The sequence below is a fragment of the Aquarana catesbeiana genome, linkage group LG12 (assembly GCF_042186555.1).
Source record: "Aquarana catesbeiana isolate 2022-GZ linkage group LG12, ASM4218655v1, whole genome shotgun sequence".
Classification (NCBI taxonomy): Eukaryota; Metazoa; Chordata; class Amphibia; order Anura; family Ranidae; genus Aquarana; species Aquarana catesbeiana.
In genome coordinates this window covers 48,163,163-48,188,497 of record NC_133335.1, presented here as the reverse complement: position 1 = coordinate 48,188,497, position 25,335 = coordinate 48,163,163, and the positions used below count along the sequence as shown (strand labels likewise).

The following is a 25,335-nucleotide window of genomic DNA, read 5'->3' as shown; positions in this document are numbered from 1 at the left end:
GATTGTACCTTATGTATTGCATGTTTATTCCGTGATCAGATTTTGTGCATCCTGTATACTTACTTGTCTACCTTTGTACTTTCACCTGTTTACATGTAGATTGTGTTCATCTACTATCACCTTTAAATAAACATCTTATACTCATACCCTACACCTCTACTTACAAGAGTAGTTTACCTTTTAAAAGTCCCACTACAGGAATAATCCTTCCAGTATACATATTCTAATTTCTTGCCCTCCTGAGTCCTGTCACTGAGCCACTTACTATCTATATCGAAAATAAAATAAGAAATATGTTTTTTGCCCTAATATCTACCTTAAATCACATTGTTAATTGCATATTGTACTTGTTTGTAGCCTAAATACTAAAATTTGCACTTAACTCTGTAACGTTTGGAAATGCCAGTAAAATCTTGGCTATGCCAGGAAATTTTGGATGCCTTGTCAGTAAATTTCAATCTGGTAGGTTGGCAACACTGTATGCATCCCAATGCCACCCATGATAGAACATCTGTTCTAGCTTTACAAAGCACTCTCTATCCCATAGACAAGGATTTTGCCTGCATCACATTTGTTATTTTTTCAGTCCTACTGGCAGAGTGGGTGCACTCTGCAAAACAAAGTCTTCAATGTCATTCCTTCACTCGTCACAAAAAGTCTTCAGACGGCGTAGGTGGAAAGAAACGTTCACAGTTATTTACATTTTGTACAAACCAAATCATACACAAAATTAAAAAAAAAAGTCCAATTGTAGTATAAAACTTACCACTATGTTGAACCATTTGAAGGACTTACTGATCACAGCTTCTTGATTCTGGTGTTGGAACCCAGATCCATCGCTACTATAATGGCTTGTGTACATTGCTGTCTACTACAACCTTTTATATTCAAGCACAAGCGCAAAAGGTTTTTATTTGACCTGCTCTGCCTGCAATGCAGATACATCTCCAATAAGACAGGATAGAAGTAGAGGAATTGAGCTTTCCATACTCCTTCATGCAGCCGCTGAATGCTTGCAGGAGGGAGAGGAGGAGAATCAGGCATTCAGCGGCTGCATGGAGGAATATGGAAAGCTCCATTCCTCCATATGCAGCCGCCCCGCTTTTCCTCCAATTCAACTTCTTTTGCTGTCCCCCCGATGCTCTCCAGACCTCCTTGTGCTCCCTGACTCCTCCCCCATGCCCCCCCTAGTTCTCTCCACCCCTGTATTTCTGCCCCCCCCCCCCAGTGCTCTCCAGCCCCCATCCCTGCGCTTTCCACTCCTCTCCCCCCAGTGCTCTCCACTCCCCCCCCCCCCGTGCTCTCCACCCCTGTTCTTATTGGCCACCCCCCCAAAACACTCTCGACCCCTGTTCTTTCTGCCCCCCCCAGTGCTCTCCTCATCACTCTCCAGCCCCCTGTTCTTTCTGCCCCCCCCTGCTCTCCCCCATCACTCTCAAGCCCCCTGTTTTTTCTGTCCCACCCCCAGTGCTCTCCCCCATCACTCTCAGCCCCCTGTTCTTTCTGCCCCCCCCATAGTGCTATCCACCCCCCAATGCTCTCAAGCTCCCCCCCATTGTGCTCCAGCCCCAACCCCTGTGCTCTCCATCCCCCTCCACTAATGATCTACAGCACCCCCAGCCCTGTTCTTTCTGCCCCCCCAGTGCTCTCCGCCCCCATAGTGCTCTCTACCCCTGTTCTTTCTGGCAAGCCCCCCCCCTCTGTACTCTCAAGCTCTCCCTATCGCTCTCCAGCCCCAACTGCTGTGCTCTCTGCCCCCCCCACAGTACTCTCCAGCCCTATTCTTTCTGCCTCCCCCAGTACTCTCCACCACCCCTGTGCCCTTCCCTGGACCCCCTCAATCGCTGCAGCTCTTCTAGGTTCCCCCCTCCTTTCTCCCGCTGGCTGCTGCAGGGGATCTGTCAGGATGGAGAGTGGGGGAGGGACTGGTATCATAGGCTGCTCAGTCTAAAATGCTAGGCCTATTTTTTGTCCCAGTCTGGGCCTGGCAAGGAAGAGGAGCAGCGAGGGCAGCAAGCACCGATAGCCTTGGAGGGAGAAGAGCTCTGAAGACCTCCCAGGAAAGGCTGACTGGGGCCAGAAAATGAGGATGGGCAGAAAGTGCAGGTGGCCAGGGACCATTCCATCTCAAACCAAACAGATCCTCTGGAAGGAGCAGAACACTGTCCCCATCCAGAACAAGAAGAGACCCTGCCTGCTTCTGGCCATCATGGATATCCTGCTGGCATGGAAGATACCACACCGAGCAACACACACACACGGACTGCAGACTGGGACATGGGGCACAGGAGGGGCTGCAGACAGGGACAGAGCTAGGGATCTCCTTCTCCATCACCCCTCTCTCTCTGCGCTGCAATCCCCTCACTCTCCTTCCCCATGTGGATGTAGAATGACTCAGTGACACCCCTCCTTGTTCTCCCAAGGCACAGGGAAAATGCCTAGAGGGGTTGTCACCTTGTTGGGTCCCAGCTGTCTTATTGGCTGCATATGTCTGATGGTTGAGGAGAGTGTCCTGGAAGTGGTGCTGATGAACGGTGTGCTAGATCCGTGCATCTTTCTGCAGCCATTTTTATTGCTTAAATGTTTTTTCCATTATAAGGGCTTGAGTGGGGCCTCATGTCTAAGTTTTGCCTAAGGCCTCACAAAGCCTAGAGCCGTCTCACACATCTCCGCAGCGGCTCCGGTGCGAATTGCACAGAAGTCCTGTGCGTCTATTGGTCCGTTTCAGGTCCAAATTCAGGCCGAAATCAGTCCTGAAACGGTGAATGGAGACACTCCAGACCCCTGCTGTGAGCTGCTCTGCTCTCTAGTGTGAACCCAGCCTTAATAGCAAATCTACTTTTGATCAGTTTCAAATGCAGGTTAAAAAAAAAAAAAAAAGGTCCATGTACGCAAAGTCAAAAATGGGTCTCTAAGGGTTCAATGTTGATGAGCATCCTAGTCAACCACTCTATTTGAAAGCATGCAGCTGCATTCACATTGAAAAAAAACACAGAACTTGATAAGAAAAAGGCTATATTTTACCAACTTTGCATTCAGTTCAAACGCACCAGAATAAGACATGCTGCATCCAAAAAAAATGCAGATCAATGCAAAGCAGGTCAAAGTGTAGCCTCTGAACTGCCACAGGTACTGCTCAGTAAAAGTCAATGGATTTTGCTGACCTGTATTTAAGGGATGGTTCACACTAGCTTTATTATCCGAGGCGTATGACAGGCAGTGAGGAGGCCTTGTATCACCTCCTCACCACCGGCTTTAAGCCCATCTGCCCCTAAGCTGGATACACACTATACAACTTTATTTAGATTTACCAAAAAAATATATATATATATATTTTTTTTTTTTTTCCTTCAAACCTAAAAACTTTCAATTTGTATCCAATCAGGCAGGCCCTTGCACTATAGTTGAAGGGAAATCAAAAAACAGCTAAAAAGTTGTATAGTGTGTATCCAGCTTTACTCACTTCTGAGCGCATTAACAACCTCTCCACAAGAAAATGTGGCAGAAGATTCATAAATAGAATGAAATATAGGTACATACATACACAATCCTGGCCTTATAAGAACAAATACCACACGTATAAAAATAAACTTTTATTTTATCACAATAAAAAATTAATTTAGATTACAACTTCACAGTTTGGAGGTAGAAAAGCCTAGTACTGGGAAATACTAGAAAATAATTTAAACCAATGCAAGCTTAAAAAAATAAAATAAAAAAATTCAGAGTTGGTGGGATTGTTTATGCTGAGCCATTGGAAATCTGTTAACAATCCTGGTTGTTCCTAATGAGGTATAAGCCAAACCTGTGTATAGCACAACTGGGGCAAGAGTGAAGATTCATCCTAAATGCCAGTTTAGTCTCAATATTTATGATGGACCAGATACATGCATAGGCTTTACCAAATGCTACTCAGTTGCTCCTCAGAAAACCCACAGCATCCAATCCCTTTCAATTCTAATATTTTTGTATGGAGCTGTACAAAAGTCGGAAATCGGAGAGTGGCCACCAATAATAATAATTGATAGAATGTGGTGGATGCTGTGCACCGAATCAAAAAAAAAAAAAAAGTCTTCCCAGGTCTGCCAACCTTCCAAGCGTTATTCAACCGAAAAATCAAAATGTTGTTGTAGCTTACCAATTATTTAAAGTTGTGTTTATATTATATTAATTTTCACCTGTTGGTCCTGCCAGTACATCTTATTTTTTAACTTCCTCTGACACTTTTGTTGGACAGCTTAGTCTGCTAGCAGGTTGAGGCAACCAATTTAACACAGACAGGGGTGCTTACAATGGTCAACTTTAATAATTCAGGTAAAAACCTTTACTCCAGAAAGGTAAAATAAATTGTAGAAGCGTTAGCTGGAATCCGGATTTATTGGTCAGTCAAGTCCATCTAAATCTGCTGGTGCATCTAACACTTACCCTCCCAACTGAATTGCAAAAGTATAAAGGGAAGGAGCGGATGATGCCTAAAAAAAAAAAAAAAAAAAAAAAAAAAAAAAAAAAAAAGCAAAATGGAAGGGAGGTTAAAAAGGATTTACTAAAGGTAGGGACAAGTACATTGAGTCAATGCGTTTTGGGGGGGGGGGAGGGGGGGGACGACACACACATAATTAGATTTGCGTGGTATCAGAGCGGGCTGACAGAATGACAACTGTGATTGCAGTTGCTGCACCTGCCAGCACAGCGGTCATTCTGCTCTCTGATACCACGCAAATATATATCTGGCTTGGGAGCTTTCCTCCCCCATTTAATAGCATGCAGCAACAGCCCTGAATAAGGGAGGAGTTCTTTCCCCTGAAACACATTGGCTCAATGTACTTGTTGCTACTTTTAAGAAACAACTTTTACCTTACCTTCCAATTCGCATTTGTTTGGACACTGGGCGCTCCTTTCTTCCTACTTTTCCAAGTCTACACGTGGAAACTACCATAAGGCTGTACTAAAAAAAGGCAGCAGCCCAAGCCCCAAAAGGATTCATTGCCATTATCTAATAGTGGGCACAATTTGCTGAAGGAATCCCTTTCTACTTGCCCACACAACAACCCACCCACGACCAACGACTGATCCAGTGAGGTTCTCCAGCACAAACGAGATACCTCTCAGAATGAAAATGCTGCTGTCCAAAGGTGCCTCCATTGCTCCAATCCAGAGTTGAAACACAATAAGACAGGAGCCAAATCATAAGCTGGTAAAAGGAAAATCAGATGCAGCCATCACATTTAAGGATTGGTAAGCTGCATTATATAAAATAAAGATAAGCAATATATAAAAAATTGGTTAGCTACAATATATATTTCTGTTTTTGGATTTAATACCTTAAGGGGTTTCACTTTCCCTTGACTTTTTTGTATATTATGTTAAAGTTTATCACTAAACCTATTTTTTTTTTTTTTTTAATCAAAGCCGTACCTGTAAAAGAAGAAAATAAATACTCACCTCTCCTGCTGCTCATGTCATGAAACGCTGCTTTAACTCAAGAGAAATCACCGGCTGAAGTCTGAACACTTAACTACGGGAAACGGTAGCGATGTAAAAAGGTCTTTTAAAGTACTTTAGATCTTTCTTAGACAATCCACTAGAGGGTGTGTGACACAGCAGGGTTGATTAACTAAAACTGGAGAGTGCAAAATCTTGTGCAGCTGTGCATGGTAGCCAATCAGCTTCTAACTTCAGCTTGTTTAATTAAGCCGACAAAAAAAACTAACTAAAAAAAAACCCCAAAAACCTGGAAGCTGATTGGTTTATATGCAGAGCTTCACAAGATTTTGCACTCTGCAGTTTTAGTATTGCGCCTAGAACCCCTTTTTAAAACCAAATGGAGATTTCACTTAGGCCAACGCTGAGTCATAACTGTTTGGGTGCAAAATCAACTCCCCGATTTGCTCAAAACAGAGAAATCTGGTCTGTTCTTGGGGTATTTAAAAAGCCAACTGCAAAAAAGAAGTGCAAAAGAGCTTGCACTGCTTTAAAATGTGTTATATTTTCTCCCAAGTCAAGGAAACTAAAAAGGCACAACAGCAAGACACCAAACACACTCCTTTCCATGGTCTTATTTTTAAGGCCATTGTCTCTAGCTACACATTAGCTTAAGTTGTCATCAAGTACTACGGAGTTCCTCGTTAGAAAAAACAGCAACTGAAGACCGGTGTTAGGCAGGGTTGCCAACTGTTAGTAAATTCCATGATTTGTACATCTGTCAGTGAATGCCCATTACAGACCTGCAGTTTGCATGTCCATAATAAACATTCACAGACAGATGTAAATATCGCAGATTTCACAGACTAGACGTTAATTTACTGACAGTTGGCAACCCTGGTGTTAGGGGGACAGCCCTTATGAAAATCAATACTATCTCGCATCAATACACGGAATCTTGGAGGTCGTTTATGTAACCTTTTGAAGGATGGGAAGGATCAGGTAGTTCAATAAATCTACGTTGGTCAAAAACAGTCTATACTATAAAAATATATCTACGCGGGCAATAAAACAAATAATCTGCTGTTCACAGAAAGACAGCTTGCATCTCCAGGAGCCTAGGTGCAGCTCAAGCTTTTTCCCTAAAACACTCCAGGAGCACTAAATTGTGATGTAATAATGCAAAAAAACAAAACAAAAAAAAACCACAACCTCATCTGCATTATTGGTTCCAAGCGCAGCCCTTCTAGGCTCGCTATTGGATAGGGAGGCTGCCCATCACATCATTGGAGCAACAGGGAGGCACAAGGAAGGTCATCACCAGGCATGAACTTCCATAGTAAAACCCCTAGATTGGCATTTCAGAGTGCTTTAGAAAGCTGAAATTGCATTCCATTACGGAGTGACAAATTACTAACATTTATATCAGTGTAGATTTTTTTTTTTGGTTGCTGCAGTGCTGGGTGTGATCGAGCTGTACTCGGTGATCCTATTCTTCCCATCCTGCTCTCTGGGGAAGAGATTTTATTTTTTTTACAATCATCTTGCTCTTCGCAGGCTTTAAAAGCAGACATTTAAACTCCAGCTACAACTTCTCCAAGCCATTAAGAGTCATTAAGATGCAGTTAATAGCTGTGGGTAGAAGCAGAGGGCTCACCGGCATATCTATCCCGGAAGGAGGAGGGAGGGAGACTGAGCTAGAGATATACACATTAATGGACTTAATGTAAGCAAGGCAAATACACAAGCGGGGGTGGGTGGATGCATTTAAGGTCCAGACTCTGAAGCAGCAATTGAAAAAAGATAAAAAGGCCAAAACCGATATATAGTTTTTTTTTTTTTTAAGGGAGCCTATATAGGTCAGGAACATCAGTGGCGAGATCTCTACAGCCGAGTCCAAGCACCAACAACCCCTCACTATGGCCATTATGAGGGGAACATTCTCTGAAATGTTAATTTTAGATCTTGGAGAACCGAGGTCAAGAAAACCTTGCTGAGATAGAAGCTAGCTGAGGAATTCAACTAACCAGTGTCCTCCGATAAAGGAAACAGCAGTTTCAGGTAAACTTTTGTCATTAAGAAGTACTTCGTCAAATTATTCCTAAGATGCCGCGCCACTAAGATAAAGGTCATAAGTGACAGGCTGTGTGGTAGAATGAGAGCCCAAGCTCTGGTCCTGGGCCAGCACAGAGCCAAGCTCTCTCCCATACCAGCTCTCATCCAGATTGACCTGGGCTGTACGCAAGTCTCCAACTTGTGCACCTTGTTGTTTCTTACACTGTTGCTGAGACAGAAGACCTGAATCCCAGTCTGACTCAGATGAAGCATTGTACTGGATGAGTTTGGGGTTAAAGTAAGGTTTGGGGGAATCGACAGTGTCCTCATTTGTCACAAATTTCTTCTCTCTTTTCTTTAAGTTGGGGAGATCATTTGCAACATTTTCAAGACCAGAATTAGAAAGCTGGTGAAAAGCCCACGCAGGCAACGACAATGGTTTGCATTGGTAGGGCTGTCTCTTGGCAGGTGGGGGACTTGAGCAGCTATGCTTACGTTTACCTCTACAAAAGTCTGTAGTAGATTGTTGCTCACTCTCTGGAGTGCTGGCCTCGTTAACCAATGATTTAGAGTTGTGTGTTACTGCAGATCCTTGGTACAAGGGCATTACATTTACCTGATTATGCTGTGGTGCACTGGCTTTGTCTAAAGGTGTAGTGTTGTGCACCACCTCTGCAGGGTGGTGACTCAACGTTATCACATCTAGCTTTTGCTCTGGGGCACTGGCCTCATTCCCTGAAAGGATGGTACCATGTGGTACTGCTGGAGTGTCTACTAAACCATGGACCAACTGGTCTTCTCTGTCAGAATTATTTGTCACAAGTGTGGAGCTAGGGGGGGTTACTACTAAAGTTTCTGCTGGACCTTCATGCAAAGGGATTACATTTAGATGTTCCTGACATAAAGCTCTATCCACTGGTGTGTGCAAGCTAGAAGCATTTAATAAAGGGTCATTCTGGTCAATAGATAGCAGCTGTTCATGCAGTCTTATGGAGCCCAGCTGTACATTTACCATTTCTTCAGGTCTCCTCTCCCCAGCTGGCAGCTGTACAAGGGTATCCAGTAAATGAACCCTACAAAGATTTCCAGTAGAAGGCTCTGCAATTCCTTGAAGTTGTTCACCAACTTCCAACACCGACATCTGCTCTACCAGTAATTCACTACAGTGGGCGCCAGCAGTGTTCGTGACCTGCGTGCCAGGAAGTGAATCTTGCAATACTGATGGATTGTGGGCTTCACACGGGCATTCAGGACCCAAAGCACCATGTGGATCTGCTAGAGGGCTAAGGAGCAATGGTGGGGAAAATGTTGCTACTGCATTTGCCATAGTCATTTGTGCATGTTGCCCATCTGGAGGAATGACTAATGACTGCACAGTATATACAGAGGTCAACCCAGCCTCCTCTGTGTACCAGGAGACCTCCGTGACCACATCCACATGAGACGCTACTTCTGCGCCACAGATTTCTTGTAATTGCCCATTGCCCTGTATCAAAATATTATTCGAGTCTTCTGCAAATGGGTGTATCTGGCCATTGCATTCTACAGGGTCTTTATCATCCTTGGTTACATCCATATCCTCTTCCCGTTCACTGGGAGAAGCATTCTTTACAGGCTGTCTTTGTATCATATCCGGCATGTGTTCCTCACTCACATGCGCTGCACAGTTGTCTTCCACAGGAGTTACAGCTCCATTTCCTTCACAAAGTACCTCAGGCACCACCATCTTGCTCTCCTCCTTTAAAACAGGAACTCGAGCGTCCTCAATATTGAATGGGCCATCAGCAACAACTCCCTCCACGACAGGCATAATCCTTGAGAGATGGGGAAAAAAAATCCAAACTATAAGAACACTGTATTGCAAGAATATGGATAGTAAACACCGCTTTGCATGCAAGCGCCACCCACCACCACAGCAAGCCTAGTAAAATTCACCAGTGTCCACCTAATGCCTGAATAATAAGTACAATTCAGTTTCATTGTCCATCAATTTGCAGGCTGCGTGCCTTTTTTTTTTTTTTTTTTTTAAACTCTTTTTATTGCATTTTGACCAGAAATAAAGGCAAATAAAGGCAGATAAAGCATATATAGCAGAACGTGCGGTATATAAAAAAAAAAAAAAAAAAAAAAAAAAAAAGTTACATCAAGAACAAGACATACATCTTAAAGAAGGTTGCCAACAATCAAGTTCACAAGTAGAAATTACGTCACCTGTCAGTTTTCAGTAAGCGATAGAATGAGACAATAGTTTAACGCTCAGTAACAGTATCAGACAAAGGTTTAGCACGAACAATTAAAGTACAGATATTTAGTAGTACATAAAAACGTACAACATAGTAACGAAAAATACAGGAAAAAATAGAGTGTACATACAAATGAGTAACATACAACACAGCATCTCAGCGGTATGGCTGGCAAATGTCTTGTTAGTGTAAATCCCCAGAGAGGGAGGGAATAGTATTTTTATTTAATTAATTTTTTTTTTAGTTTAAGGCTGGGTTCACACTTATGCAAATTGGATGTGGGATTCCCCGCATCCAATTCGCATGACAGGAGACTGACCGTCTCTCAATGGAGCCGGTTCATACATCTCTGTGGCGGCCACACAGGGGTCCTGAGCATCTTTGGCTCCATTTCAGTTTCAAATTCAGGCAAAAATTTGGGCCCGATTCATCCCTGAAACGGAGAACAGGGACGCACCGGACCCCTGCTGCAAGAAGCATCCGAATTAAGTGTGAACACAACCTAAAGGGAGCTGGACGTCAGGAGAGACATATGGTCATTGCCAGTGTTTACTTGATTTCGATTGTGCATGCTCTGGTGTAGACATCCATTACTCTTTCTTCACTACAAGGGGAGTCACTGACCTGGAGCAGTTAGGTACATGTCAGCAATTTACCAAGTAATGAACCCAAGATTAGGATGACCATCCCAGAGCATGCAAAACCCCAAACAAGCAAGTTGTAAAAGATCCTATATATCCTCACCTTGATAGGTTAACTTTATAATGGAACCTCAGTTAAAACATTTTTTTTCCTGTGCAGAAGTGTTAAAGTGTAAACCCAGTTATTACTGTGTCCCCCAACTAACTAATCTGTTTCATGTGCAAACAAGTGGGAGCCTGAATGCCGCCTTTGAGTGTGGTCCCCCGAACTTCAAAAATTACCCTACTATGAGACATCAATGCACAGAGGACGAGCACACCTGGAGGCAGCCCTACGAATCTTTGAAAAGGTTCAAAAAACACCAGAAGACATTGTCTTTACAAAACAACTGAAGACTTCTCATGTGGGTGCACAAAATAAATGAATAATAATAATAAAAAAAAAAAAAAAAAAAAGAAACGCAAAAAATGGCAGGTGCTCTGATCTGCTTGAAACTAGCTATAAAAAGAAAAAGGAGTAAATGGGCAGGGCAACATACAAAACAGTACATGGGGTTCATAGCACTCTTTTGAACTAGCCAGCCAAAAGGACGCAAATTATGTTTTTACCCCCAGAAATTTCTAATGTATGACAAGCGAAAAACGACTTTGTATTATCTACAGCTTTGAAGCCAACCCCATCTTAGGAAGGCCATACATTAAGCAATTTTCTTCCCTTCATCCATGGATTAAAGGAAATAAAAATCGCTTTATTCCTCTATTAACACAGTCAATGCTGATAACAAACAGCGTTTAGCATAAATGACAACTGTAAACCTCAATACAATTTTAAGTCAGAAATGAAGCATGCAGCAGAAAACTTAAGAAACTTTTTGTTAGACGAAAAACTATGCAGACAAAATGTCACCCAGGTCACTAAGTTGCCTGGACTTTTCCCATTCACTGGTCTACAGGATGCTGCAGGGGTTCGGTTACAAAGCACATCCTATTTCTGGATGTGTGATCCAATAGCCAGGGTAGGCAGGGGGTTTGGGTCTGGGCTCACAGCCATGTGGATGTGGATTCTGCCAAATAAGCCATCAGGGCCATGGAGCAGTCAGGGAGGAGGGAAAGCACACTGACTGCATGCTCTCTAAAATAGCAAAGTTATACTAAGTGGAGCTAACAATGCACGTTCTGCTTCGGAAAGAAAATTCAACTTCCAGGATGGCAAATGAAAGCAGACCTGTATCAGAATAAAGGAAAAGTTGAAGACGGGCAGGCAGACATGTTTAATTTACTAAGATACTTAGTTTTGAATAGATTATTACTGTACACCAGGCATATGGACAGGTTAGGAAGTTCAGGCTGTGAAAGTGTGCGACATCATTAAGTCTAATAGAGATGCTGAACGAAGTACCTCTTATAACTGAAGCTGTATTAATGCCACTTTTCTTTAGTGCAGTGCATCTGTTGTGCAGCCAGACACAGCGACAATAAAAGTGACTGGTAATGTACTTAACCGTTCACAGAGAGAATCTGGAGCAGCTGTGCAGAGTAGCCAATCAGTTGCCAGCTGAAAATGAAGGCTTCGTTCACACTTGTGTATCTTCTCATGCAACATTGGACACAAAGTCGCATGACAAGTTGCATCCCATCGGTTTCAACAGCACCCATTCCATATCCAAGCGACTTAAGTGCCAGTGTAAAGTCACATCAAAGTTGCACTGGAAATCGTGTGACTTTGGAGTCGCACAAGTGTGAATGGAGCTGAAGGCTAGAAGTGGATTGGTTGTCATGCTCAGCTGCTACAGATTTCTATCTACTCCAGTTCTTTGTGAATTCCCCTCATTGTGAATGTAGCCCAGCTATTGCAAAGATAAAATGCTAGTGCTGAGATGGTAACAAGCAAATGACACGTGTCTACAGTAGGTCCTACAGTGGAACTGTAGTGTTGTTAATCCTGTAATGGAGAAAGGTAAGAAGATACACAACTCACTTTTCTCTCCCTTTTGTTATAGGAATATATTCATTTAGGGAACTTTAAACAGTTGTGAGACTCCCATTTAGAGAATGCTCATCATGCCAACTGTCATACTGATACTGTTTTTAGCATTCACTGATGTGGTACAAGTAATCGAGATGAGGAATTCTGACACCCATGAGGTTTTAAGTCTGCGACTCAAATGTACTGAAGCCTGGAAACCAGCATTTTCATAAAGAGGCCAGCAATAGCAGTACCAATACTTCTCAGCTGACGGCTTTTTTTAATTTTTTTATGTCTCCATAATTTAAATATAAAAATCCTATTTTTGGATAGTATTGGGTAACAGCTTACCTGTAAAATCCTTTTCTGGGAGTACATCATGGGACACAGAGCCTTAAGTAATTACTTAATGGGTTATAGGCCACCTTCAGGTGTTGACACTGGTATACCCAATCAAGGAAGTTCACTCCCTATATAATCCCTCCTCCGTCCAGGAGCACATCAGTTTTTGTAGCAAAGCAATATACTTAAATCCCAAAAAGGAGGGGAGGGACCTCTGTTTCCCATGATGTACTCCAAGAAAAGGATTTTACAGGCAAGCGGTTATAAAAATCCTATTTTCTTTACCATACATCATGGGACACAGGGCCTTAAGTAATTACTTAATGGGACGTCCCATAGCAATGCTACTTGAGGGGAGGGAGACACAACCCGCAGGGTACCCCCAGACTCGAGGGCCTATACTGCTGCCTGCAGCACACTGTGCCCAAAGGCGAAATCCTCATACCTCCTTACATCCACCTGATAAAATTTTGTGAATGTATGCACTTAAGACCAAGTTGCGGCCTTACAGATCTGAGTCATGGAGGCCTGATGACGCACTGCCCAAGAAGCACTGACTGCCCTGGCAGAGTGCGCCTTAACTTGAAAAGGGGAAATTCTCACCCCTTAAAATATAAGTTTGAATTATAACTTGCCGAATCCATCTAGCGACAGTGGATTTCAACGCTGCCTGTCCTTTTTCTTAGGACCCTCTGGCAGAATAAATAAGACATCAGTCTTACGAATCTTAGCAGTTGCCTCTAAATAGATTTTCACTGCTCTCACCACATCAAGACAATGTAGTGACTTTTCTTCCCTGGAACATGGTTTTGGAAAAAACTATGGCAGGATAATATCTTGGTTCAGGTGAAAACTTGAAACCACTTTTGGCAAAAAGTCTGGACGAGGGTGTAACATCACTCTGTCCTCATGAAAAATCAAATATGGCTCTTTACAAGAAAGAGCAGCCATCTCCGAAACCCTCCTTGCTGAGGATATAGCAACCAAAAATACCAACTTCCTTGTCAGAAGGACTAGGGGAATATGTTGTATCAGTTCAAATGGCTGTTTTTGTAACACAAACACACACCGTTCCGCATGCGAGTGGATCCCTTGTTCTGGCCACAAAGTTGACTAACTTCATGTTGAATTTGGACGCTAGAAGATCTACGTCCGGAGTCCCCCATCTTTGGCAAACAGCCTGAAAAAATGTCGGGATGAAGAGACCATTCCCCTGGGAATAACTATTGGCGACTCAAGTAATCCGCCTGCCACTTCTCTACTCCCGGAATGAAGACTGCCGATAGGCACGGAACATTCCTTTCTGCCAAAGTTAGAATATGGTTCACCTCTCTCTGCGCTGAGAGACTCTTGGTGCCTCCTTGGTGATTGATATAGGCCACAGATGTGGCATTGTCGGATTGGATCCTGACAGGACAATCCCATAACCTGAAGGTCCGGACCTTTAGAGCCAGATGCACTGCCCGAATCTCTAGGAAATTAATTGGCAAGGTTCTTTCGGCTCTTGACCACTGTCCCTGGAAAGTTGTCTTTTCTAGTACTGCTCCCCAGCGTGAAAGGCTGGCATCTGTCGGTACCACCTTCCAGATAACTGGTCTGATTTTCCTTTCACCAAAGTTGGTAACCACCAACTGAGGCTTTGTGACAGCTGCATTAGCAAGTCCAAAGCTTGGATCGTTTTGTTCCAAGCGGACAAGATACTGTTTTGCAACAGTCTTGAATGGAACTGGGCATAGGGAACTGCTTGTAATGAAGCCACCATGGTTCCTAGCAACCTCATGCAAAGGCGAATGGAGGGATCGCCTTTTGACCTGACCATCCGCACCAGCTCTCTTATGGAGTGGATCTTTGCCTGAGACAAGAACACCTTTTCCTGGGCTGTGTCCATGATCAGACCCAAGTACTCCTGTCTTTTTAGCGGTATTAAGGAAGATTTCTCTAGGTTGAGAATGCAACCCAAACTTTCCAGGTAACTGGTTGTAATGCGTACGCTTTTCTCCAAACAAGCCACCGACTGTTCTATTAGCAATAGATCTTCTAGGTACGCTACAACTGTTATGCCCTGTGCCCTTAACCTGGCTAGAGGTGGGGCCAGCACTTTTGTGAACATCCGGGGTGCTGTGGCTAGCCCGAAGGGCAGGGCTACAAACTGGAAATGCTGCTGTTCTAACTCGAACCGCAGAAACTTTTGGTGAGTGGGAAATATAGGAACATGCAGATATGCATCCCTGATGTTGATAGATGCCAGAAGTTCTCCTTCTAGGATAGAAACTACTGACCTGATCGTCTCCATGCGAAAGGAGCGGATCTTCAGGAACCGATTTAGATTTTTTAGATCTAGAATGGGTCCGACATCTCCATTTAGGTTTGGTACCATAAAAAGATTTAAATAAAACCCCAAACCTTGCTCTTTTGTAGGGATCTGTATGATCACCCCTTGAGATATTAATTGGTCTAGTACCTGAAACAGATGGTCTTTGGGAACAATTGACCTCAGGAAACGAGACGCAAAATTCCAGCTTGTATCCTCAGCGTTACTGTGGAGATGACCCATCTGTCCTGAATTTCCTCTTGCCAGGACTTCTGAAAACTGCAGAAGTCTTCCCCCCACCTTGGTGAGGGGGTTTGCCTCTTCATGATGAGGCTTTAGGATTCTGCTTTGCAGATTTCCGATCCCAGGACTTCTATTGAGCCTGGGTCTGTTTCATTGTCTTAGCCTGACGTGCTTCCTTGTGGACGTTAACGGTGCTGCGCTTAGACCCCGCCCCCTCTGAAAAATCCCACCCCCGGTTTACTTTTTAAAATGTTCCCGCGCTTGTGCGCGGCGGCTTTCTGGTCTATAGACCCAACACGAGGGGGGTGGAGGGGTGGGGGGCAGAGCCCTGTCAGCAGCAGACATAGAAAAAACAACAGTAATCGCGGGACCTCTGCACCGCCCGTGGCAGGGTAATGTAAGGGGGTACACCGCTGATGTTCCCCTAACCCTCCCCCCCTGCACACGCTGCTGCGGCCACAAAGAGACTGACTGAGCTTTACAGTGAGGATAACAGATTAAAAGGTATGTGCATAGACTCCCTCTAGTGGAGAATTAAGGCATTACATTTTTTCCCTAATAGAAGAATACATAGGTGGACTTTTCAGTTCCTAAGTTTCTTCCCTTACCTTATCCCCGCCGCAGGATTTGCCAAGTTAACAGACAATCCAACCTTGACCCATCACAGCGGGCTGCTTTAGCAAACCTTCAAGGACTGGGTCCCTTGATATCGGGGTTCCACTCCCTTGGACCTGTAAAAGCACCCCACCAGGAAAGCTTTAGGTAATGTAAGACCTAAGCCCTGGGTCCCGAGGTCCAGCCCTACAAAGAGGCGTTATAGGCAAAAACCTTGTGCTTCAGGTACGAGGCCCCAGATATCATCCACTTAGGCCTCAGTGGCACTTTGGATGGATCTGGTCTATGGAGGCTATTTAAATCCAGCATGGATCCCACCTGCAGCTCCTCAGAGCACATCTTCACTCGTGACCAACACCTTAGACACTGGCTAAAAAACTGATGTGGAAGGAGGAGGGGTTATATAGGGAGTGAACTTCCTGGATTGGGTATACCAGTGTCCATCACCTGAAGGTGGCCTACAACCCATTAATTACTTAATTATAATAATTGGGTCCCATGATGTATGATAAGGAAACATTTTTTGATACAGTGGTGAAGGGCAAGAAGTGAGTATCCTTGTCCACGTTGGAGATTTCTCCTCATTTCTTGTCCTGGTGACCAGGAGGTAGGACAGGAAGTGATGGAAATTTTCTCCTATAGTGGCAGCGACAGCAACAAAGCACAACTTTTTAGTAGAGTTAATCTAGGTTCAAAACTATGTTTTTGCGTTTTGCAATTTTTCAGAAACGCACTACAGTCCATTTAATATGGTTTTCTATGCGACACAATCACATCTATATGTTTTTCAGCCACATTTTTCTGAGAGGGCTCAGGAACTTTTTATTTCCCCATGCAGCATATTGCGTTTTGCACATAATAGATTTCAATAGACATACATTTTTTTCTCCTTAAACTAGTACAATACAATAGTTGGTCAATAAGGAGCGGGCGGACGTTTAATCGATAAGTCATCAGCTGTCAGCTTTGAGCGAGCCCCTCCCCCGAACCATACCAGGCCACATGCCTTCAACATGGACATGTTGATAGGAATAAGGGCCTCTTACCCACAACCCTGGCTGGTGATTGTGGGGGCTTATCAAAATATGGAAGACCCCTTCTCACCCAGGGGAAGAAAAAATAAATAAATCGCTTTATCGACCCCCCCCCCACTTCCCTTTCATGAGCTGCTAGGCTGCATGCTTGGATAAGGGTCTGGTATGGATTTTGGGGCCACGCTGTACAAAAAAAAAAAAAAAAAAAAAAAAAAGGAAGAGTATGCCTTAGGTTTCCCCTTAAAATCAATGCCAGACCGAAGGGACTTTTTTTTTTTTTAATTTTGGCATGGGGTACCCAGAGCACAAGTCGCATGCGATAAGTCGGATGGGACTTCCATTCAAATCAATGGACTGAAAGTGGAATCAGTTAAGACGGCTCTCATAGGGAACCACTGGTCTTCAGAATGTACTGGCCCTGGGGTTTTTTTTTTTTTTGCAACTAGAAAACACCTATGCCACACAGCTCCTAAAAGCCTATGTGTGCATGGACACATAGAAAAACATACATTTAAGCCGCAAAAAAAAAAAAAAAAAAAAAAAAAAGAAGACGACGTCCAACGCTGGTAGAAGCGGCTGTAAAAATGCTGTGTGCATGAGGCCTTTCAGTTGTACCTACAGGTAACGTGAATATCTCTGCATCGTTTAGGAGATATTCATATCTGTAGAAGTCGGTGACGTCACCGGCACAAACGCACTGCGCTTGAACAGATGGTACTCTGGAGGGTGCTGTCCATGCAGAGCCCTGTGCTATACCTATGTCTGCCGTGCGCATGCGCAGAAGTGATGTCGTCATGTCTCAGCAGTTCAAACCGCTGGAGCCCACAAGGAAGACTGGGTGAAGTTGGAAGCCTCATCAGCGGTGACAGCGTGTAAGTGGAGGGATCCATTTCACAGGTAAGCATTTCATAATGTGCTAGTATGGGATGCATACTAGCACAATATGCCATTAACTTACAGGACGACAACTTTAATACCGCTTTGACAAGCAGTACATGAGCCTTAAAAAAAGTAGCCTTTGCTGACTCCCCATTAATTCACTACACTGGGGAATGATTCCTCTTTAAAAAAATTCACAAGAGAAGCACTGAAACTATCCAAGTCCTGTCTCTCCCTCTCAGCAGGTCAGCACCCCCTGCTCCCCCTCCTGCTGAGTGACTCGCCAGCTCAGCTCCCCTTCCCAGAAATGACTCAGCAGCTTAGCTCCCCACTTTCAATAGTGAATCTGCAGCTCAGCTTTCTGTTCCACCCTTCCAGCAGTGCTTCAGCAACTCCGCTTCCCTCCTTCCTCCCAGCAGTGCCTCAGCAGCCTTCCAATGCAGGAACCGTCTTCTTACAGGTATAAATCAATCAGTCGATACTTGCACATTACAGTGCTGTGCCCAATGCTAAATCTGGTTGGCTCTGATTAAAAGTTAATGCATGGACTACCCAGGCACTCTTTGGTCAACAGCAAGGTTGTGGTGGTACGGGTTGATGATCACCTACTAGCAGCCATGCAAGTTCAAATTGGACCATAGAATTTTAATTTTAATTAATTTTAAATGAATACCCTAATAAAGCACACACTTTGGTCTTCGATTGGATGCTACATTCTAAATCAAAATAAACACGTGTTTTAAATAAGGATTAATTCACCACCAATGTATAGATAAAATCACATCCATTGCATTAACATTATCCCCAAAATGTGTGGAAGGAAATGACCTCTGCATACAATTAGATCCCTCATTCATTTCCTGTCTTGCATTCAAAAATGAAAACAGGAATCTGGTTGCAATTTGCAGCAGACATTTGTTATAAATTGGACCCAATATTTACTTAGCTCATCAGCACAATAACCCCTCCTACTTATTGTGAAATGATCCAATAAGGAAACACCATTATAAAATCAATATTGGTTTTATGCAGCTATTGTAGAGGAAGACAACAGGCTGAGAGATGTTCCGTTTAGAGCCATTCTCAGAAAACAGGCAGTAAAATTACCTCAATATAGCCATCAATTGTGTCATCTGTCTGATGACTGTAGACTGCCTGGATACACACCAATGCAACGTATACACTAATGCTAACAAAATGCAAGTTCGGCTAATGGAACTGAATTATGAAACAAAGTGAAGGTACAGCTCACAGAAAATGAAAGCTGGCAGTGGAATTTATACACCATTTATTCCTGTACTCCAAATGCTCAATGACTTAGGAAAATAGGCTTCACACAGAAAACAGCAAGCCCAAGACCTACAGGTTTATAAAGTGCAGTTTAGGTATATTAAAAAGTGTCCTTGGACAATATTAAAGTAGAAATAAAGGCATTTCTTTTTTTTATTTGGATATAGTAATGGGGGGTTGCCCATAGGGGGGGGGGGGGGGGGGGGGGGGAGACTTTACTTCACTTCCTGTCCCATAGCCAAAACTGAAAGGATTTCCTCTGGCTTCCTATCCAAAGCTAAAAAAAAAAAAAAAGTTTTGCCTTTAGTTATACTGTAGAGCACAACTCAAGTACTGTATTTATTGGCGTATAACACTCACTTTTTCATCATGAAAATCGGGTGCAAATAGCGCGTGCGTGTTATACGCCAATACTTCAATTTTAGCTGCCTCGGAGGGGACAGGGAGGGGGGCGGGATGAGCGCCGTCAGATTAAATACAGTGAGAATCTCCTGTTTACTTGGTGGCCTCTGTAATAGAAAGTCCCGTCTCCTGGGCCGCCATTGGACCACTGATGGCAGTGGTGAGGCTGCTGCATTGATGGCAATGGTGAGGCTGCATTGATGTAGACTAATGAGGCTGCATTAATGGCACTTGTGAGGCTGCAGATGGGCATTGATCAGGCTGCATTGATGGCAATGGTGAGGCTGCAGATGGGCACTGACCCTTATTTTGCTTCAAAGTTCCTTATTAAAAATTTAAGTTTTTTTCCTGAAACTTCCTTCTTAAAATGAATGTGCGAGTTATACGCCTGTGCGTGTTATACGCCGATAAATATAATAATAAGATGAATTCACATAAAGGTATATAAAAGACGCCGGCCGGCATAACAAACACAAAGCGGAGCCCGTCCTCCTTCTCTGGTCACGTGGTAGCGTCACTGCGTGCGTACCCAGACGCGTTTCGTCATCAAGCGGACGTTCTCAATGGGGACCAGAGAAGGAGGACGGGCTCCGCTTTGTGTTTGTTATGCCAACCGGTGTCTTTTATATACCTTTACGCAAATTCATCTTTTAATTGTAAGTGCATTACTTTATCTATTGAAGTGTCTCTTGGATGTATTACACTATGGTCAGTTTATCTCCTTTTTGGGTCACATACTGAGGATACGGATCTTCTGGCTGCAAAGGGCGAATAATTTATTTCCCTATTACCATTCAATCGATTCATAGTGCGTTCTAAAGCATACTCTACAGCTACGGTGGTGGGAATATCACCTTTTGGTTTATGTGCACATCAGGGTGTTGGTCACTATTGAAGGTCTGCATATGATATATAGAAATATTACACTATGACCAGTCTCTGCTTTTCTCCCTTTTCTGGTGTATATGAACTGAGGGAACAGTAACCTGAGCCTGGAAGGAGCCGAATACTCTCTACCTCAAAGGCCCTGGCTGGGTATAAGCCATCCGCCTATATTGCTTGCTGTTCCGGTAAGGGCAACTTACTACCACGGTGTTTTGGTTCGACATTTGGACTGTTAATTACATTTGTGCACATGGAAGTGTTCTGGTGATCCGGAGTGCTTTCCTTTGAGGATTAATTTGGATTTTCAATTTATTTCAAGATATATATTTAAAGTAACTCATTGGATTTTTAGCGCAGTTTATAATTTATATAACTGAAAGTGTCATCTTTTAAATCAGTCTCCAATAACCCTCTGTATAGCAGCACCAGCAACCAATAGGGCACTGCTGCTTCAACTACTGCCCGCCTGCCGTATAGTAAAATGGCGGCGGGCGGGATCCCCTCTCATTCTGAAGCGATGTCATATGATGTCACCCCAGTGTCACTGCTGTCGTATGCCCGCAGCGCGGCGATGGCACAGTGTTCCTAGGACACTGCGTGACCCCGATCTCGGTAAAGAGCCGATGACGCAGCTTTTTACCCATGTGATCAGCTGTGTCCATTCACATGTAAATGAAAGAGGAAGTGCCGTTTATCGGCTCTCCCTGCCTCACACTGACAAAGTGTGAGACAAGGAGAGCTGATCAGCTGCATCTCCTTGCAGGGCAGACTGTACAGGTAATCAGGGTACTGATCAGTGCTGCTTTTCAGCGCCCATTAGTGATGGAGAAAAATTACTTATTTACAAAATTTACCAACAAAGAAAACATTTTTTGTTCAAAATTTTCGGCTTTTTTTTTTTTTTTTTTAAGCAAAAAATAAAAAAACCCCACGGTGATTAAATACCACCAAAAGAAAGCTCTATTTGTGTGAAAAAAAGATACAAATTTGAGTACAGCATTGCATGATTGCGCAATTTTCATTCAAAGTGAGACAGCACTGATAGCTGAAAATTGGCCTGGGCAGGAAGAGGGTGAATGTGGCCAGTATTAAAGCGGTTAAAGAAAAAAAAAAAAAGGAAGGAAGAATAGCACAAAGTGAGCAGAGGAATAACCAAAGCGTTCCTGTTAATGCATTATATGGTTAGCATGCCAGGGCTGTGTCCTTTCATGCTTTAGCAGCAGTGGTGGTTGTTGAGGGCCTGGCTGTGCACTGTGGCGGGGGATAAGCTTGTATTACCAGACTGACCTAACAGAATATATCCTATGGCAGTTAAACAGTATCCGTATACTGTATGTAAACAGTGAGTGAATTTGGCTGTGCGCTTAGAGCCAAAAAAAAAAAAAAAGTCCCCAATGAATCTCAGCACTCTTGTGCAGTACTCACCCACAAGGATATTCCATTAGGTCACATATCATGTTGCTGGCAATGTCATCAATGACTTTGTAATTGGAGTTATCCAGAGCAAACTGAGTGTGCTCATCACTAATCAGGTGCTAAAAAAGTGAAAAAAAAAAAAAAAAGACTGTCATTTGTGCAGTTTTCATTTCTGAACATCTACAATGCATACAGACATCCCACTTTGTTTTCTTACTTCACCGAGTTTGGTGTAGGTCACCCGACAGCACTCACAGAAGCCACTTTTTTCCCTGGCATGCGGTCTCTGGCTCCTCTCTCTGTCATCATCCTGGTCTCTAAAGTAACATATTACATTTATAAACATGCTGAACAAATCAAAGAGCTGGAAACCAATGCATTTTTAAAACTGCAGCTTGTTTCTGATTTTAAGTAACTTGAAGTGACTCAATGCTTTTCAAAAATAGAAGTACGAGTTTTGGGGTTTTTGTAGATTTATACTCAACTAGGTGGGTCCCCTACCGGCACCAACACTGAGAACCAAGCGATCCAACACTGCAGATCGCTTGGTTCTCACAGCTCCCTGAGCAGAGAGCTGGTAAATAAATGTCAGTCACCACTCTCTGATCTGCCCTCTCCTCGCTCACTGAAGTGCGTGGAGGGGGCAGGAGTGGTCGGCTCAGGTGCTCAGTCCAGGCATGTGGGCGGATCCCGACCCCAGTGTCACAATCTTGCCCGAACCTGGAATGGCTCTGTGACGTCAGCAGATAGTGGACTTCAGCACTGTGACCTGCTTTTGAGGTGTTGTTACCTTTTAATTGCCACCCGCAGCAAATCGCTGAACACAGTGCGATTGCTATGCGGTGCAGGAAACGCACAGGAATCGCTGCGTTTCCCACACTGCACCATTGTTAACTGAGGCTCAGAAAGATGCTTGTAATTCCATCACTTTCTATTTTGTAGGGATTTCTTATCTCACTGTCCTTGAAAAATACATTCATACTCCTGCTGCAATAGAAGTATTGGAGCGATATGTGGCCACCATGACAGGCCTACCTGGCATCCTTTTCCTTGTGTGTACTATTGTTAGGATCGGCAGTCTCAAAGGGGCTCCTGCCTGAAGAGATGAAGGAAATCTCAGGGAAGCTGGATAAGCAGCACTGGAGTGGACGGTACTTCCTACAATGAAAACAAATATTAACAAGCAGGCTCATTTAAACTTTTTTTTTTTTTTTTTTTTAGATAGAGCAGGGAAAAGTTAAAAAAAAAAAAATGGGACGGGACGGGAGATGGGACGGTTGTCAACTGAGTCTACTTTGGCCAGAAGTGAGGGAATCTCTCCTCAGTATGAATACAGATAGCACTAAAAACTGAGACAGACTTCCACACTTCAATTTATCCAAAGCAAAATGCTTTGGCTGGAGTTGGGATTTAAGCTGGCCCCTCACATTACAATCCTTCTTGCACATTCACCAATGACTTTGTGGTGTGAGGGCTTACCAAACAGTCCTTTTCATTCATATCCAAGCAGGCAGGTAGGCTATGACACTGCATAGTCATAGGCAGATCTAAAGGAGACTAAAACAGATTGCAAGTGTGTGTGGCCAACTTAAATTAGGCAGAAGCAGCATGGCCTGTGACATGTCCTAAAGAGAAAGGACCATGTCTAAAAATTAATGAAATCTTTTAGTTAAGGGACTTTGGAATGTTCTAGTTTTAGGGATAAGACTGGGAAATTTAGGCTGGCAACAGCCAGACACAAACCAATGTAGAACAAACTCTGCAGCAGCATTACAGAAGAAAAGGGAATATAGTCACTCACCGGCTCTGGTCCTCAATCTTCAGAAATGGACTCTTCAGTTTACCAACTGCATTAAACAAAAAGGTTTAACACAACTGTTATCCGTTGTATCAAAAACATTTAGGCTAGATTTACACAAGCCAGATGCCAATTTCTGATCCGTTTTCACTGTGAATTTTGGCAAACGGCATGGGGTTCCAAATCCATACCAAACCCTTATTCGAGCATACAGCCTGGCAGGCCAGCGGGAGGGAGGGCGGCGAACTAGAGCCCCCCGAAGCACCTTGTCCTCATTTTAATCAGGACAAGGGCCTCTTCCCCACAAACCTGGTCAGTGGTTGTGTAGGCCTGCAGGCGGGGGCTTATCGGAACCTGGAACCCCTTTTAACAAGGGGGCTCCTAGATCCTGGCCATCCCCAACCATGTGAATGAGTATGGGGTACATTGTACTCATTCACCAAATAAAAAAAAAAAAAAAAAAAGTGTCATAAATAAAAACAAAGAGGCAGTTTTTTCCAATTTTATTTTCGAAATAAAACAAATGTCCCTCAGTGTATATCCAGCGTCAAAAATGATGAACCCCACCGCAACCCGGAAAAAAAAAAAAAAGAACCTCTATACCGGTCGCTAGTGCGCCATCTGACCGGTACATGCTGTGTTCGGGACCTCACACAATTTAAAAATGTATTTTGGAGTGGGGTTTCCCTCAAAACCCATACAGTATGGGTAATGGTGTGGGAACCCCCACACCATTTTAGCATAGGGTTCCCCTTAGAATCCATACCAGATCCAAAAGGGCTGTTTTTTTCCTCAATTTGTGTTTAAGGTAAAAAAAAACCTTGAGCCTTTAATGCTTCGGCTCATAAATTTATTTGGGTGAATACTAAGTTTTGGTCTGGAAATAAATCTGACACAAACATTTAGCATGCAAACTCACCTTTAACAGTTTTTACACCTTTTGCACCCTCAGCACCTTTTCCCTAAAGATATAGAAATAATGGGAAAACAGTGTAAACGTGTGCTCTGACCAAACCGATCACTAAAAACAATGTTTGATACTCTATAGCACCCCCCCCCCCCCCAATAACTCACCACTGCGGTCTTAGAAGCACTGTGTGTGGAATGCTCTAGATGCTTTAGGACCTCTAGAGACAAGACGGTTAAGGAAGCAAAATAAGGAATACCAGTCTAGAGGAATATCAATGTGTCAGATGTTAAAAAGTGAACCTGTCCTACAAATACTAGTGCTGCCACTGTCAACTTCTTTGACAAGCTCATAGTTCCCTGGTTGTGCTCATCCTTCGGTATCACATTTAGTCACTGGCTCAAGCGACACCAAGTATTAAAGCAGGAGGATGGGCATGGCAGCCAGATTACTCAATAAAGAGGGGGGGGCGGGCGATATTCACAATTTTCATAGTATCGGTATGAAACGTACTGATATTACGTCAAGGGGTTGTACCGGGGTGATACATGCAGCTGCAGACATCACTCCAGTACCGTTCTTTAGAGTGGACGGTCAGCTTTCTTGTAATAACCAATGCGGTTAAGCTCGGCTGTTATTACAAGCAGCGGGAGGGGACATAAACCCCCCCCTCCCCCCTCCAGCCACTCCCGCTCTGTTCGGAGAGGCAGGGCACGGCTACTTTCGGCTCCGTTTGGAGAGGCAGGGCACAGCGCGGATGAGTCATCCAAAAATCGATTTTGCGGGTCATAGAATCGATGCCGAACCACGGACGGCTGAATAGTGATGCATCGATGCTGCGATTAAATGCAACACCCCAAATCGCTATTACTCCAAGAGTAGAAAAC

At 43.7% G+C, this 25,335-nt stretch overlaps 1 protein-coding gene across 1 annotated transcript in view; it reads right to left on the bottom strand.

Moving 5' to 3' along the window:
- Positions 1-5,921: 5,921 nt before the first annotated feature.
- DBF4B (DBF4B-CDC7 kinase regulatory subunit) overlaps positions 5,922-25,335 on the bottom strand; it is a 33,575-nt gene continuing 14,161 nt past the window's right edge. Inside the window, exons 7-13 of the mRNA XM_073607716.1 lie at positions 24,616-24,668; positions 24,461-24,503; positions 23,545-23,590; positions 22,779-22,901; positions 21,961-22,060; positions 21,753-21,862; positions 5,922-9,290 (exon numbers count right to left, since the gene is read on the bottom strand). Coding sequence (XP_073463817.1) covers positions 7,523-9,290; positions 21,753-21,862; positions 21,961-22,060; positions 22,779-22,901; positions 23,545-23,590; positions 24,461-24,503; positions 24,616-24,668 — 2,243 coding nt within the window. The 3' untranslated portion in view covers positions 5,922-7,522. The remainder of the gene's footprint in view (positions 9,291-21,752; positions 21,863-21,960; positions 22,061-22,778; positions 22,902-23,544; positions 23,591-24,460; positions 24,504-24,615; positions 24,669-25,335) is intronic.